The sequence below is a fragment of the Planococcus citri genome, chromosome 1 (genome assembly GCF_950023065.1).
Source record: "Planococcus citri chromosome 1, ihPlaCitr1.1, whole genome shotgun sequence".
Taxonomy (NCBI): Eukaryota; Metazoa; Arthropoda; class Insecta; order Hemiptera; family Pseudococcidae; genus Planococcus; species Planococcus citri.
Genome location: NC_088677.1, coordinates 6,703,783 through 6,721,311, shown reverse-complemented (window position 1 = coordinate 6,721,311; position 17,529 = coordinate 6,703,783). Strand labels below are relative to the sequence as shown.

Genomic DNA, 17,529 nt, shown 5'->3' with positions numbered 1-17,529 from the left:
AGCTCCTCGAGTGCCTCCTCAGACTCCGCTTTCGTAATCCTTCCTTCACGAACTGCTTCACCTAGGTACCTTCTCAGGTTTCTTTCAAAGATTTCAGGCCCATCATCTCTAGGCCTTCCATCCTTTCTAAAAAAACTATGTAAATCAGCTCGTGAAACTATTTCTACTGTCTCTTTTTGGTACTCTTCTTCAAGTTGTATTTGGTTGGTATACATGTCTTCAACTCGATATTCGCTTCTCTTTGCAAATACAACCTCTTCAGCTCTGTGAGTGCCAGGTGGCCTACATGTAGCAGTACCTTTCTTTACGTCTGTTTTTATGTCTAGCTTCTCGATCGATTTCGTGCCAATCAGTAGCAACTTGTTGTCACCAGGCATCACAAAAAATGGCACTTTGATCTTATGCTTGCCAAATTTCAATGGCACTACTATTGCCTTTTTCCACGTTCTTACCACTTGGTTGTTAGCCAATCTACACTGAAGTACTCGTTTTAAATAAATAAATTCAATTTTCTCTTTATAATTATTTATTAGATTATTGGCACAAGTTTCTGATATGATATTAGGTGTAGCACCAGAATCTAACTGAGTAAATAGGGTTAAATCCGCGAACCGCAGGGGTACCACACAGGTCTTAGCCTGATCGAAGTTCTCTATCTGGCTTCTCACTAACGGTTCAACAGTGTTTGGATCGGTCCGCTTCTCATCAATGACGTCACTCTCTGGTGTGCTACTCTGATCTGCAGCTGCCTGATTGACTGCGACTTCATGATGATTGGCTGGTGCCCCATCGCTCGATTTCGTTGTTTCTTCATCGCTTGAGGTTTCTTCCATTGGCTGACCTTGCTTATTCTTCCACGCTTTACAGACCATTTTGACTTTCTTCTGCCAATCCGGAGACAGCTTCACTTCCATCTTGGTTAGGTCTTCAATAATTTGCGCTATCGGCCTGCTACTCTCTGGCATTTTCGCTTTCGTTTTTTCAATTGACTCTTTGGTGGTGACTAAATAGTCGCCATCCGACTCGGTGACAACTTCAGCAGACAAGTTCGTACTCGTTTCAACACATAAGTTTTGCGAATTAAACGCTGAATTTTTTGGTTTAAACTTATAGTTATAGCATTTTTTCATTTCAAAAAGCAACTCTTTTTCGCCTGCTTCGTTTGGCACGTAGCCACTCGCTTTCTTTTGCAGCCTATTGTCTCTTGGAATGACCCTGCCGGATTTGTCAGGTTGAAACCTCAACCTTCCATCTTCCAACCTGATCAACCTGATAAATACTGCTGCTGGCGACCACCACAGAGTAACGGACTCGTTGTCACAGACTTCTTCAAAAATTCTCCTCCAAGCATAATATCTTTTAGCTGTAACTCCTCGGTCGTTTTTTCCAGCTGGAAAAATCATTGGAAACAAAATTTTAATGTCTTCGACACCTTTCTCTTTTAATGTGCCAACTATTTCACGTAGGAGGCGTCTCATATGGCTATCTCGAATATTGCCATAGTTCAACTCGTATGTGCCAAGAGAGAGAATGACTTTCTTTTTTTCAAATTCTCTTTTTCTAACATGTTCCCTAATGGTTGCCATGGAGCACTTCTTTGCGATTTTTTCAACGTCTTTTTTGCCTTCTTTTTTGGCATCATCTCCGCTACCGTTCTCTTTAGCTTTTGACTCGATAATTCTACTTAAAATTTGAGCGAAAGCGTCGCCAACTAAGTCATATTGCTCGTAGGGGAGATCTGGCTCGGGCGTGGGGGCTGTGGCTTGTTTTGTTAAGCCTGCGTCTGGTCGTCGTTTAAAGACGACGTATCAGACCTTACCGACCCTTCTTCCTCTGATTCCAACGACTCCCCAGGATCTATATCTCTATAATCCCCTTCAGCTTCGTTGGCTGTACCGCCATCTCTAGCCCTACGATCACGATCGCGTCTCTGATCATTATCGCCTTTGTTAGCGCCGCTCTTATTCACATCAGTGTCACGTTTGCGCGAATCTCCTCTTTTATCGCGATTGTCTCTCGAATCTCGCGCATCTCTATCGTCGCGATTGCGCGTATCTCTGGTGTCACGATTGCGCGTGTCTCTATCATCACGATTGCGCGTATCTCGGTCGCGGTTGGTATTGCGATTGTCTCGATTGTCGCGTGTGTCGCGATTGTTGCGCGTATCACGAGTGTCTCGGGTGTCAGACCTATTTCTATCATCTCTTCGATCATTAGATCTATAATTATCACGCCTGTTATTCGAATTCGTGCGCCTATCATCGAACGTTACTCTTCCACCATTGTTGTTGTTGGTGTTTCTTTGCCAGTTGTCATTGGCTTGGTTTCTACGTCTTGTTTGGTTCTGACCCTGATTCTGGTTTTGCGCATTATCCAAAAACTCCTCGTTTTTAGTCATTTCCAGCAAGCGTCTCGCAAACAGCACAATATCATTGCGCTCCTCAGTTGACACTCTTACTCTCAATAACCTATCAAGTCTCGGATATATCGCGTTTATCATCTGCCACTCGTTAATTTGCACGTTCGAGACCACTCTTAACCAGCGCAGCGCTGTATTAGCCATGTCCGTTGATGACGTGTTCGGAAGTGTCAACGTTCTAACATGATTTAAGGCATTCTCTTGGCGCTGCTCATTCCACATAGTCTGCAAAAACGACTGTCTCAGGGCTGTGTACGATGTCTGCGTGCTGGTATTTGCATTCCAGGTTTGCGCCGCAGGATGTTCAACCAACTGTTTGAACATGCTTATGTAAATTTCTTCGGTTGCGAACATGCTCTTCATCGCACTTTCAAATTGACGTACAAAAAGGTGCGGCTCGTACTCGTTCTCGGTCGTATACGTTACTTTCAATATTTGCAACGTGTTCAGTTTAGCCACGCTATTTCCTGCACCATAGTTGATATTATCGTTCAGAGGCTCGTACGCGATTCTCAAGCCCAATTCAGCACACTCAGCAGCTCTAAGCAATTCAGCTTCGCTCCTCTGATTTTGCACTTGCACTTGAGGTCTCTCTTGAATGTTATTCATGCGTCCGAGTGACGCGCCTCTGCTTGCAGGTCTATCAAATCGTACATCTTGACTTAAACCCTGAGGTGGTCTAAAAGCAGGTCCTTGCTGCCATCTTTCCGGTACGTCCTGCCACTGAAAATGGTTGTCGAATCCGAATCTACGACCATCCGGTGGCACTGGGTCACTTTGGGGTATGTTTGAGCTTTCTTGAGCTTGTGAGCGTGGCCTCCCGCCTCGCGACGCCTCAGCCTGACGCTCGTTCTCAAGATCAACTACTCTTTGATTTAACATACGGATTAATCCAGCATCTCTTTGGCGAGCTTCTCTTTCGACACGTATCTCATTTGCTAATTCCGTGACCGCATCCATTGTCTGTGTTACACGTAGGCCTTCATTGTTAATTTGGTCGCCAATTCTATTTATCAAACCAGTGTGGCAAGTACCCCACATTTCAGCCATTCGGCGCATTCTAGCGGTACTTGCTTCATCTCTTTCGGTGATATTCGCTTGAACTTCTCGGTAAATGCGTTCCAAATCGCCTCGCGTGCGAGATAGGCCACTTTCGATACATTCGGCTCTATGGTTTAAAATATCGCAATTATCACGCAAATTGGACACCTGCGCGTCGACGTACACGTCCAAAGAGGCTTCCGGCTGCCTATTTTCAATTCGTATGAGTTGGTGCTCAACACCAAGCTCAACCGATCTAAAATCGTACCTTCGCGCGGCCACGTTCACGCTTGGACGTGGCATCGTAGCTGCGCCTGTTGTCATGTTGTTTATTTCTCTAATAAATTCCGAGCTTGGGTTTTGAGGTTGCCTAGCAGTGCCTACCGGTTGTTGAGCATTCGCACGCGGGTCTCTGACTGAATAGGGAGGAGGTGCGTTGGGGTCCCTGGGCCTGCGATCAGATGGCAAAAAACCACCAAACAACACCTCTTGAGGTCTAGCTCGAGTATTGTCCATTCTCAACTCGCTAAACCTCTGCGCCATTTGCTCTTGAGCTTCAGTTTCAATATCAACACTGACATTTTCGATCGTCACGTTGGAACGTGGTTCACTATTAGCTCTACTCGTTCGAGGGGGGAGGGGGCTAACACGTCTCGACATAGGCCTCGATCCTGCCCCCTGGCTACCGCCAGACACACGTCTTAGATCGATTTCCTCAACTGTTGTCTCAACGCGAACAGTTTCTCTAGAACTCAAGCTTCTCGGATCACTTGACACGTTCGGTATTGCGCCACTTTGCACATTTTGACCAGTGGCTAAATTTTCATTACTCGGGATTCGTCTTAAAATATTCGGGTTTGCCGCAATAGCATCTAGTTCGTCCAACAATTGCTGCATAGGGTTAGCATCGATATTCGCATTCGGCACTGGAGGTTCAGACTCGTTTTGCAAACTTTGAGCATGTTCGTTCGTGTTCAAAGCTGCCAGATTCGAGATGGCCTGCTGCATGTTTAGGCTTGCTTGCTCGCCTATTTCTACTCTGTTTTGAGCTACTTCCTCGTCGTCATTTAGCCTAGCCTGTTTCCTAGGGACCTCCGAACTCGTGTTACTGTTCTCGTTCCTGCGCCTCGGAAAGGTATCGTGAATCCTTTGAGTGCAGGCAACCGCAGCATCTCTTGGCTGTCTTTGAGGTATCTGTGACGCCCTAGGACTACTCTGTTGACCACTAGCAGAATTGGACCCTATATTTCGCCTGTAGTCTTCTAACGACTCTAAATTATTCCCAGACCCAGAATTGCTCCTGTTCAAAGAACTCGAAGAGCCGCGACCACCTCGGCTACCGCGATTAGAACTCATTTTAAAACAACTCTTGTATATAAATCTAATTTATACACGAAAAATCCGGCCTAGCTTACGTCTGCTCGTTTGTGTTTCAGGTTCAAACGTGAACAGAAATCAAGCAGGAAAAATCTTGGACAGGTATGTGATTTTTACACACAATTTTTACACTCGCGGATACGATTCAACGCGAATAACGAGATAAAAATAACGAGATTAAAAGCGAGATAAATACACATACACTAACCTGTCTGCACGCTGGTTCTTGTCCGACCGTTGGTTGAGAGTTGCACGTTTACACAGAACTACTCTTTTAACTACTCGGAAGAAGACCACGCATAAGGCGCCAATGTAATGGTAAATCCTACACTTACTCGTTGTTAGTCCTCAGACTACTTATACCATCTGGCTCTGAGGCCTACTAACGACTAAGTCTCACGGTATCAAATACCTAACTCCGTTCTACCATATACCAAATACTCTCATAAATATAACAACGCAATAAATGACCAAAGTGATTTACTCTGAATATTTATTCAAGCACATGAACAAGGTTTATAGTACATGTTGCTACAATGTACAATTGCTACCATTCATATAACAACGAAAGATTCTGCTTAAAGGCATGAACGTTCTCCAAGCTAGCGTAAAAGCTCTATCTTGCTCGTTAGAAGAAGATTGGAAAACTGCGAAGCAACTCTGTAACTTACTCTCGGCCGTCAGCTTCCCTGAACCAGTCCACCAGATGGCGTTGCACCTGGTTCAGTGCAGCCTCCGACCTGGGCATCAAATTACCACTGTAGAGTGGTAACATGGAGTCCCAAGTACCCTCTACAGCTGTTTTGATAAAAATGGTTAAGAAGCCCTGCCTTTTACTGAAGTTATTGTGGAAATCTCATTTTCTGTCAAAAATAGCAAAGTCTTGCTTTTAGCCTAAATTGTCAATTTTTTTTTTTTTTTTTTTTGCGAAAAAGATGCTAAGAATTGTGTTGTTTTATTTTACATTCAAAAACTCCCACTCTTTTCCAATACTTACCTAACAGTTAATGTGTTGTTTTTTTGCTAGAAATAGCTAAAAAAAAAAAAACAAAAAAAAATGTTTCTTTTGCTGAAATTGTCAAAAGTCTCATATACTACATTGCCAGAAATCATAAAAATTCTCAATTTTTGGTTTAAAATTACCAAAAAAAAAAATTTTTTTTTGTTTCAATCAAAAAATTGCCAAATATTTTGTAGTTTAACTTTTTTGGCAAAACTATTAATTAAATTTCAGTAATGTTGACATTAAAAAATATATTTCTTTCTGAACTCATCTTTTTTTGGAATTGTAAATTTTCCAGGGCTTTTGCCTTAGCTTCGCTTGGGCCACTTAATATTGATTATTAAAAAGATGAAAAGAGGAATAGACAAATAGACGAATAGACAAAAAGACAAGTAGACAAGTAAATGATTAGACAAAAAGACAATTAGACAAAAAGATAAAAAGATGGTTAGATGATCAGACAATTAGACAATAAGACAATTAGATGAAAAGACAAGACAAAAAGACGAAAAGATGAAAAGACAAAAAGACGAAAACACCGAAAGGTGAAAAGATGAAAAGTCATAAAGACAAAAAGACAAAGAGGCATAAAGAGGTAAAAAAACGAAATGACAAAAAGACAAGTAGATGATTAGATGAAAAGACGAGTAGACTAGTAGATGAATAGATGAAAAGATGAGTAGACAAAAAGACGATTAGACTAAAAGGGGAAAAGACAAGTAGACAAGTAGACAAAAAGATGAAAAGGCAATTAGATGAAAAGGCAATTAGACGAAAAGACAATTACACAAAAAGACAATTAGAAGACAAAAAAAGACAATTAGAACTATTAGAAGACAAAAAAAGACAAAAGGATGAAAGGACAAAAAGTCGATCAGACAATAAGACTAGAAGACGATTAGACGATAAGACAAGAAGACAATTAGACAAGAAGACAATTAGACGATAAGACAAGAAGACGATTAGATGATAAGACAAGAAGACAATTAGACAAGAAGACAATTAGACGATAAGACAAAGAGACGATTGGATAAAAAGATGAAGAGACAAAAAGACGATTTGACGATTAGGCAAAACGATAAAAGGACAAATATGTAGACGAAATGATGGAAAGACAAAAAGATGAAAAGACAAAAAGACGAAAACACCAAAAGGTGAAAAGATGTAAAGTCATAAAGACAAAAAGACAAAGAGGCAAAGAGGTAAAAAAATGAAATGACAAAAAGACAAGTAGATGATTAGATGAAAAGACGAGTAGACTAGTAGATGAATAGATGAAAAGATGAGTAGACAAAAAGACAATTAGACTAAAAGGGGAAAAGACAAGTAGACAAGTAGACAAAAGGATGAAAAGGCAATTACACAAAAAGACAATTAGAAGACAAAAAAAGACAGAAGGATGAAAGGACAAAAAGTCGAAAAGACAAGAAGACGATCAGACAATAAGACTAGAAGACGATTAGACAAGAAGATGATTAGACGATAAGACAATTAGATGATTAGACAAAAAGACAAAGAGACAATTGGATAAAAAGATGAAGAGACAAAAAGACGATTAGACGATTAGGCAAAACGATAAAAAGACATAGATGAAAAGATGGAAAGACAAAAGGACAAAGAGGCAAAAAGGTGAAAAGACAAAATGACAAAATGACAAAAAGAGGGAATGAGGGAGTAAGAGAAATGAGAATGAATGAATGAATGAATTAATAAAAAAATAAAATAAAATTTCAGTATTGAAATAAAATAAGATAAAATTTCAGTATTCAGTTCAGTATTCTGTCCAGTTCATCATTCCTTTCAAGTTCCAATGAAAGATGTTTGAGGGTTCAAATGAAAATTTTAAAAAGTTTTAGGAAAATGATGTTCTTCCATTGTATCTATGCTGGAATGCGAATTATTAATACAATTTTTGTTCTTTTATCAGAATGCCTCTCTTTTTAAAAATGTTGATACCATTGATTGACCTCAGCACGTTAAAATCTTGATTTTCCCCAATAAAAAACAAAAAAAAAATTCCCACCAAGTTTAAATAAGGGCCTCTCTATTGAGCCACAGTCATGCTTTGAAAAAAAGGGCACAGCTGTAGATCTGTCAACGTTATTTGGAGCTCATGATGTTCGAAAAAATTTGACACCTCCCCCCCTCCCCTCCTCATCGCATGTGTAATTCATTTTTCAAGAATCTGGAAAATTGGAGAAATTGGTCTGGAAAATCCGGAAAAGTCTGGGAAAATCATTTCCAGAAATGAGTGGACACCCGGTTAACGCAACATCCACATCAGAGTGAGAAAGCTGAGATTTCTGCTGTGTAACATCTTCTATCTGATTTGTTGTGTTTGGATACATGTAGATTTATGAATTTTCTGTAAGGAAAATGATTTTTGCAAGCTTCGATGAGCCTTGAGAAGGTTAAGTGCCTTGTGATTACTCCTTGAGGAGTATCAACTCCACGGATCTGGATCCTTATACCCAAGTACATACTTGTATAACCCCTTCTGACCCTTCTGACTCCCTATCAGGAATGTACACAGGGGTACCTGGGGTCAACTCCTTTGCTAGCTGTAACTGGGGTGATTCAATGTCACTGTTCATAGTTATCCGCTTGTCTTTGTCTATATGGGCCATGTCCCATTCTCTAAATTCTTCATGGCCAATTTGCTGGAATTGCACTTGCAGTTGGCAAATTTGGTAATCTCATCCTCAGCTTACCACTCATTAATAACTCTACTGGGCTGATGATGTGTCCAGAAGAATTTTAGGGTAGTCTGCACGGAAAAAAATTTTAACATAAATTACCTGTTAAAAAATAATAAATGTCCGCCAAAAAATATATTTTACCCAAAATTAGGTAGAATTTACAAACCTCATAGTAAAATTTACTAATCTCATAGTAAAAATCACTCAACGTGTGGTTCAATTCGTGATGAAAGTAAAAATTACTTTTCTGTATAGTATTTTTTCCCACAAAATTCAATGTAATTTTTACTATTTACGGATGGTAAATTTTTACTATTCTGTTCTGGTAAAAAATAAAATTGTATGATTGAATAAAAAGTACTGCACCAGGTGGTATAATCTGTTGCGATTGTAACGGTAATTTTTACTATTCACGGATAGTAAAGTTTCACTATTTTGCCCAAGTAAAAATTACTCAGTTATAAAAGTAATTTTTACTATTATTTCTAAGTAAATATCACGCATTGTGAGAGTAATTCTTACTACATGGAAAACACGAATTACTGTGTCAATATTAATAGTCCGGCATATGACAATAGGAGTAATTGCACGCCCCCCCCCGCCGATCCTCCGGGACAACTTTTTTCTTAGAGGGGACATCCTGAGGAACATTTTAAAGCAAACTTGCCAAAAAAAAAAAGTTGGCCTTACTTACAAAATGGCGGCCATTTTGATTGACAGGTCAGCCGAATTCGCAGATTTTGCGTTTTAACATAGGACTTGCACGAACTTTTTCAAACTTTACAAAGGTAGAACGAAAGATCATGCAAAAAATTTATCACCTGTCAAAATTTCAAGGTCTAAAGTGCGGTTTTCGATTTTTGGTGAATTTTTGAAAACCGAATTTAGGCTAAAAATGAGGGAAAAAATCAAAATTTCACCAAATTGACCAAGAAAGCTGAAATTTGGAATATACCATATTTTCGACATGCCAAATCGATTGGAAACGGTTTCAAGCCGTTTTGAGCAGTTCTGGAGCCTCCAGCAGATTTTTGAAACTTTGAATTTTCACAAAATTTCATCAAATAATGGAGATGGAAAGCTGAAATTTACTCTACACTCCAATTTTAACACCCTCTCAAGACGACTTCAGGTGGGTTCAAGTAATTTTAGGGCCTCCAGCGACTTTTTTGAAAATTACTGGAACCTCCAGTAGATTTTTGGAACTTGAAATTTCCCCAACATTAAATTATCAAATGGAGTTGGCAAGCTGAAATTTACTTCGCAGATTACATGATGGTTTCAAATGGTTTTGAAATTTCAATTTTCCAAAAAAACGTCATACAACCTTTCAAAAAGTTGCTGGAGGCTCCAAAACGACTTGAAATTCACCAGCAGTCAACTTCGTAGCGCATTGAAATTAGTTTGCAGAATGAATTTCGACTCTCCATCTTGGTTTGATGAAATTTTGGGGAAATTTCAATCTTCAAAAATCTACTGGAGGCTCCAGTAATGTTCAAAACAGTCGTTGGAGGCTCTAAAATGACTTGAAATTCACCAGCAGTCAACTTCGTAGCGTATTGAAATTAGTTTGCAGAATGAATTTCGACTCTCCATCTTGGTTTGATAAAATTTTGAGGAAATTTGATTTCAAGTTCAAAAAATCTACTGGAGGCTCCAGTAATGTTAAAAAAAGTCGTTGGAGGCTGTAAAATGACTTGAAATCCACCAGAAGTCGTTTTCAGAGGGTGTTAAAATTGGAGTGTAGAGTAAATTTCAGCTTTCCATCTCTATTTGATGAAATTTTGTGAAAATTTAAAGTTTCAAAAATCTGCTGGAGGCTTCAGGAATTTTCAAACAGTTGCTGGAGGATCCAAAACGACTTGAAATTCACCTGCAGTACTTCGTAGCGTATTGAAATTAGTTTTTAGAATAAATTTTAGCTTTACAACTCCAATTTGATGGAATTTTGTGGGAATTTCGAGTTTCAAAAACCTGCTGGAGGCTCCAGAACTGCTCAAAACGGGTTGAAACCGTCTCCAATCGATTTGGCATGTCGAAAATAGGGTATATCCCAAATTTCAGCTTTCTTGGTCAATTTGGTAAAATTTTGATTTTTTTCTCTCACTTTTGGCCTAAATTCGATTTTCAAAAATTCACCAAAAATCGAGAAACGCACTTTAGACCTTGAAATTTTATACGATATACCGGCAACACAGAAAATACACACACAAACATGTGAAAAAGCGCTATCCAATCAAACTGCACGCAATAAACAGTAACATGATTTGAAATAGCACCACGCGTTTGCAAACAAATATATTCTTTTAATCCTCGTTAATCAGAAGCGTGGTCATAGCCGAGTAGTTAAGTTAGGTAGTTAGGAAAACGTAAGGTACCCAGTTCGATTCCCCGTTAGGTCATTAGGTTAGAAAATTTTCGTAAGACATTAAAATTGGAAAAAATCCTCCACATCGAGTACTATCCAATGGTGCAAAAAAAATTCAAAACAGCGTAACCCTACCCCTTTATTTTAATTTTTTAAAATTTCATTTTGAAAATTGATATCATTGCTCCAAAGTAAAAATTACCTCACCACAAGTACTTTTTATTTCTCAAACAGTAAAAATTACCTCAAAACGAGCATTTTTTACTTCAACGCCTATTAATCTTTACACAATTGGTTCGAGTAATTTTTACTATTAAAATATAGTAAAAATTATTACGATAGAATAATTTTTACTTTTCAAATAGTAAAAATTACTTCAAGAGGAGAATTTTTTCTTCACCACATATTAATTTTTACATTATTGGTTCGCGTAATTTTTACTATCATGGTACAGTAAAAGTCATTATGGAGGAATAATTTTTACCATGCCATCACATTAAAAATAATTTGTGTTGCCAGTTAAAAATACCAAGTTCTAAAATAAATTCTACTGTATTTTCGAATGGGATCCGGTTATTGTGCTAAAATAATAAAAATTACCTATACTTTTTTTTTTCCGTGTGGTATGATAAATAAGTAGTGCATTGCTCTGGTGGTAACAAGGACTGCCAGAGTGATATCTTATTAATAATCATGCTGTTTTGAAAATGTTTTCCAATCTGAGCTTATGAATTATGCTCTAGAATCAGCGAAAATTTCCTTTGGTATTCCATCTCTTGTAAAAATTGTCTTGCATTTCTCAATCGATTTACTGGTGGTTAGCCCTCTGCCCTGGGCGACTAAAATACAGAAATTTCAAATTGGCAGATGGATTTTCTCACTTCGTTTTGTACCTGCTTTGCTCGAGCCTCGAGGTATTAATTTCATAATGGAGAGTTTGAGTTTCTCACCTGTCATCATTCTGTATTGAAACACCTACCTATCTACTCGTAAATTGAGCAATCTCGTGTTCGTTTGCATAAAGAAGGGACGAAAAGTTAACGACCATTAAAACATTTTTTAGCTTTCGTATAAAATAATGCGTAAAAGCGATACGTCACGTGCTCGTTTAACCTATTTGTATGGTTTCAGGTACAAGAAGAATTTGAAAGCATTCTATGTCGTGCATCCTACATTCTGGACTAAGGTACGTAGTACAAATGTGGATATTTTTTATAAGGTGGTGGATGGTATTGTTTCATTAATAATACAGGGTGCTATCTCAAAAATCTCCTTATCGGTGAGATTTTTATCTTGGAAATGAGTTTAATTTATTGGCAAAAAATTCAACGTTACATGCCAATTTTTTTTCATTTTTGATACAAAATATTTTATAAACGAAAGTGATTCCTGGTACCTGACTACGAGTCGTATATTGTGTACTAAAATATCGTACTTCAACCTTTAAATGGTGTTGTGATCGATAAACGGTGACATTTCATTCATGTTCACTTATACGAATATTCATTTAAATTTATGTTTTTCGAACTCGTGCAATTTTGAATTGCAAAACAATGAAAGTCATGAAATTTGAAAATACCAGAGTACAAATTTGGTTTTCTGGGAGTTCATTGAACCCTGAGAATATCTCGGAGAGTTCATTGAACCTGAGGAAGACTTCATTGATGAGTTTTAAAGCCATCGAGCTGTTGAAAAACTGAAATATATATATTATGTTGAGGGTTGGATCGAACCCTTCGAGGGAACATGTGTTAAAATTTTCCTCTCAAAATGAGAATTGATTTTTTGTTCTTCAAATTTTTCTCGCGTGGCAAGTGGCAAAGATACACTTGCATCGTATCTCGTATATGCTTAGGTTTAGAGAAGCATTTCCTGCCTAATAGTTTTTTAACACACTGGAATATCCTCGCTCTTAGTCGTAGCATTCGTGTCGCTGAATACGAAGTGACTTATTACGAGTATAATGAAGCTCGCTACCTATTATAAATTTGTTTATCGTCACAGATTTCGATTTTTTTCACACATTAATGAGCAAACTATATACCTACACCTACCTTATATCTACTCACACTACTATAAACGTACAATTATAAGAAAATATACTAACATTACTAACTGCTGAGACTTACAAGAACACGCTTTATGGAATTTGTTTTTCATCACTTATACGAGCCTTTGTGTTTGTAGATGATGGTTTGGTGGTTCACAACGTTCATGGCTCCAGCTATTAAACAAAAGGTTATTAGTATATCCGGAATTGAATATTTATACAGTATAATTAGCCAAAAAGAACTAGAAATTCCAGCTTTCATCACCGAATACGATATGACTGTGAGTAATGTGTTCAATATTGAGTGTATAATCGACGTAGCAATGACGCATACCAAATAGGGGAGGGGAGGGGGTTTTGAAGTTTGAATTTCCTCGCTCATTTTTTTCTATTTCTCCGAAAAATCTGTCAAACCCGAATGAAAAAAATTCTAGGTAGGGTCGAAAATTGATGCTGAAATTGAAGTACTCTCGAAATAATCGAATTAGGTAGACGAATTATCAAAATAATTGACATTGGTTTTGACCGAATACGAAGAAGTTAACACATAACGAAGAAATCGAAACTCAAAATCGTGAAATTGATTCGAAAGAAGGTTGCAAGTCTCATTCTGAAAGACTCAGCACAGCAGAAAGAAAAAATTCAAAGTACTGGGACAGGTGGAAGAAAAGCAATCCAGAAGACGATCATCGACAAGATACTCAGATTTCATCAAGCGATCAACTATAGAGAATTCAGTGGCTGACCGCACAATAAAGGAAGACCGAAGATCGAAGAAGAAGAAGAAGAAGAAGGAGATGGAATTGATAAATCTTCTGAACTCTTGAAGTCATTTTATGAAGAATATTTAGCTTCAAATTTGATAAGAATTCCATCAGATCGGACGAAAGTGGATCAGAACATGAATTTTTGTATTTCGTCATCTGAACTTTTAACCTTCCAAGTTTTTGAATTTTATTTTTCTCACAATCCTTTGTTCAAGACTCAAGTTCGTGAATTTGTCCAAATATGGGACATCTGACGAGGGTTTTGGAATAAGATGAATTTAATTTCTATGCCTGACTGGATAATTATTATAAACTGAGGAACTTGGTGTTTGGCAAGTTTGGCTTCACTGGGTGTTTTTAGAATGCATTTTTGGGGAAAATTATCTCTGAAAGGAAACGAAGACGCTGAAAAAAATATACTTGGGTAGCCGATTCGATCTTCGTGGAAAATTTCAAGTTTAGCAACACCTTCGTAGAAACTCTTTCATCCTTCATTTAAAAATATGTACCATAAAAATCATGGGTTCGCAGTTTTGTCCAAAGCTCAAAAAAATTTGAGATTTTTTCAGTCAGTCCCCTTGAATCCACACCCCTCCACATGTATTTTCTGGTCTCAGCAACGCCTTTGCGAACATATGTGTAAAATACTCGAGAAAAGAAAAAAACTTATTTGATAGCTTCTAAATTGTAAAAAAACTTGATCCCTACTTAATTCAAGAACAGAATTTTTATTATGAAAAACTTTTGAAATATTCACGAAAACACCATTTTTCCAGGAGGAGGGAGGAGGGGGGGGGGTTAAAAGTGAGAAGAAGAGATGGACTCGTCAAACACTTGAGGTTCACGCGAACGATTTTTATTTTGGTGTCATCGAACTCAAAATTTTATTTTAGAAAAATGTCTGGGGCATTATTACATTGAAAAATTGATACGATCATTAGACAGTGAAAAGGGGGAGGGGGGTTCCAAAATTATAGAAAACTACGAAAATTCGTGCAATTGATCAATTTTTCATTTACTTAGTATAATATGAAATGAACAGGTAATCTGATTTGTGATATGGTAGACTTGTAATAAGCTGAGGTGTAGGGGATTCAAAGGCCCCTAAATTTTTTTAAAGCATTTTTAGTTTCTTGCAAAATGTTTATGGAGCTGAAAAAGTTTTTCCAAATTTTAGGCAGTTTGGACCTTTTCATCGTCCCCCCCCCCCCCGTCTAAACTCATTTTGGATTCTAAAAGTTCCACATAGGGAATGCGACCATTTTTAGAAATTAACAGGGACCAAGTTTCATTTTTCCATGATCGGGGAAGGGGAAAATCTGAAGATTGGGATGTCTAAAATGAAAAATGTTAATTTTTTAGATTTTTTGATTTTTTTTGTAAAGGAGGAACACGTTTTCTTCATTTCAGGAGGGGGGAGGGGGGTTCCAATTCTAGTATTTTTCTGTTAAAAATGAACCCAATACAAAAAAAATTGTCAAAATGTTAATTTTTTGATTTTTTTGTATGGGGAGGGGGAACGAAGTTCGAAACTATTGAATATCTATTATTTTTCTGAAGAAACCCTCCCCCCATCCGAGGAAAAAGTCAAAATTTCAATTTTTTGGATTTTTTGTTTGGGAAATTTCACTTTTTTATCATGTGATGAGGAGGGGGAGGGGGCGGAAAGAAAAACTATTGAACACCCTGTATTTTTCTGATTGAAAATGCACCAAATCCGAGGAGAAACGATAAAATATCAAATTTTGAATTTTTTCTCATTTTTCAATTTTGGTGGGAGGGGGAGGGGGTTGCTAAAAGTTTCAGGATTTTTGTTTCACGAATCCGACAATTTTATGGAATAGGAGCAAAACCTTAGGATCGCCCATTTCGATTTTTTATTTGAAAAAATCGTAAAATCTGGCAAATTTGAGACGCATACATCTACCTACCTACTATTCTTAGTCCGGCATATGACAATAGGAGTAATTGCACCCCCCCCCGGCCGATCCTCCGGGACAACTTTTTTCTTAAAGGGGACATCCTAAGGAACATTTTAAAGCAAACTTGCCAAAAAAAAAGTTGGCCTTACTTACAAAATGGCGGCCATTTTGATTGACAGGTCAGCCGAAATCGCAGATTTTGCGTTTTAACATAGGACTTGCACGAACTTTTTCAAACTTTACAAAGGTAGATCGAAAGATCATGCAAACATTCATCACCTGTCAAAATTTCAAGTGCTAAAGTGCGTTTTTCGATTTTTGGTGAATTTTTGAAAATCGAATTTAGGCCAAAAATGAGGGGAAAAATCAAAATTTTAGCAAATTGACCAAGAAAGCTGAAATTTGGGATATACCCTATTTTCGACATACCACATCGATTGGAAACGGTTTCAACCCGTTTTGAGCAGTTCTGGAGCCTCCAGCAGATTTTTGAAACTTGAAATTTTCCCAACATAAATTTATCAAAATGGAGTTGGCAAGCTGAAATTTACTTCGCAGACTACAAGGTGGTTTCAAATGGTTTTGAAGCTTCCAGCTACTTTTAGGAAATTTCAATTTTCCAAAAAAACGTCATACAACCTTTCAAAAAGTTGCTGGAGGCTCCAAAACGACTTGAAATTCACCAGCAGTCGACTTCGTAGCGTATTGAAATTAGTTTGCAAAATGAATTTCGACTCTCCATCTTGGTTTGATAAAATTTTGGGGAAATTTAAAGTTTCAAAAATCTACTGGAGGCTCCAGTAATTTTCAAAAAAGCCGTTGAAGGCTCTAAAATGACTTGAAATCCACCAGAAGTTGTCTTTAAAGGGTGTTAAAATTGGAGTGTAGAGTAAATTTCAGCTTTCCATCTCCATATTTGATGAAAATTTGTGAAAAATTAAAGTTTCAAAAATCTGCTGGAGGCTTCAGGAATTTTCAAAAAGTTGCTGGAGGATCCAAAACGACTTGAAATTCACCTGCAGTACTTCGTAGCGTATTGAAATTAGTTTTTAGAATAAATTTTAGCTTTACAACTCCAATTTGATGGAATTTTGTGGGAATTTCGAGTTTAAAAAATCTGCTGGAGGCTCCAGAACTGCTCAAAACGGGTTGAAACCGTTTCCAATCGATTTGGCATGTCGAAAATAGGGTATATCCCAAATTTCAGCTTTCTTGGTCAATCTGGTAAAATTTTGATTTTTCCCCTCATTTTTGGCCTGAATTCGATTTTCAAAAATTCACCAAAAATCGAAAAACGCACTTTAGCACTTGAAATTTTGACAGGTGATGAATGTTTGCATGATCTTTCGATCTACCTTTGTAAAGTTTGAAAAAGTTCGTGCAAGTCCTATGTTAAAACGCAAAATCTGCGATTTCGGCTGACCTGTCAATCAAAATGGCCGCCATTTTGTAAGTAAGGCCAACTTTTTTTTGGCAAGTTTGCTTTAAAATGTTCCTTAGGATGTCCCCTTTAAGAAAAAAGTTGTCCCGGAGGATCGGCGGGGGGGGGGGGTACAATTACTCCTATTGTCATATGCCCGGACTATCTTTTCTACATATGTTCGCTTTTCACATATTTTGTTGGTTTTTGGATTGAAGAATTTGGTGAGATGTCAAAATCGCCAAAATTCACTGAAATACTGGTTTTCAAAATTTTCAGGGAGGTTAAATCTCCGCCCCCCTACTCTTAATCTTTTAAAAAATGATTGTAGTATTTACCTACTTCAGTTTTTTTTTAGCAAAAAATACTTGAGATCAAACTACATAATATTTTCTGCTACTGGGGCGATATTTTCAAAATAATTTACCCCCTTCTTTACAAAAAATTAGACTCCTTTTTTTGT

At 37.6% G+C, this 17,529-nt stretch overlaps 1 protein-coding gene across 1 annotated transcript in view; it reads left to right on the top strand.

The window, feature by feature from the left end:
- Nucleotides 1–17,529, top strand: part of Gdap2 (ganglioside induced differentiation associated protein 2) — a 151,658-nt gene that overhangs the window by 124,873 nt on the left and 9,256 nt on the right. Inside the window, exons 10-11 of the mRNA XM_065365114.1 lie at nt 12,039–12,093; nt 13,095–13,238. Coding sequence (XP_065221186.1) covers nt 12,039–12,093; nt 13,095–13,238 — 199 coding nt within the window. The remainder of the gene's footprint in view (nt 1–12,038; nt 12,094–13,094; nt 13,239–17,529) is intronic.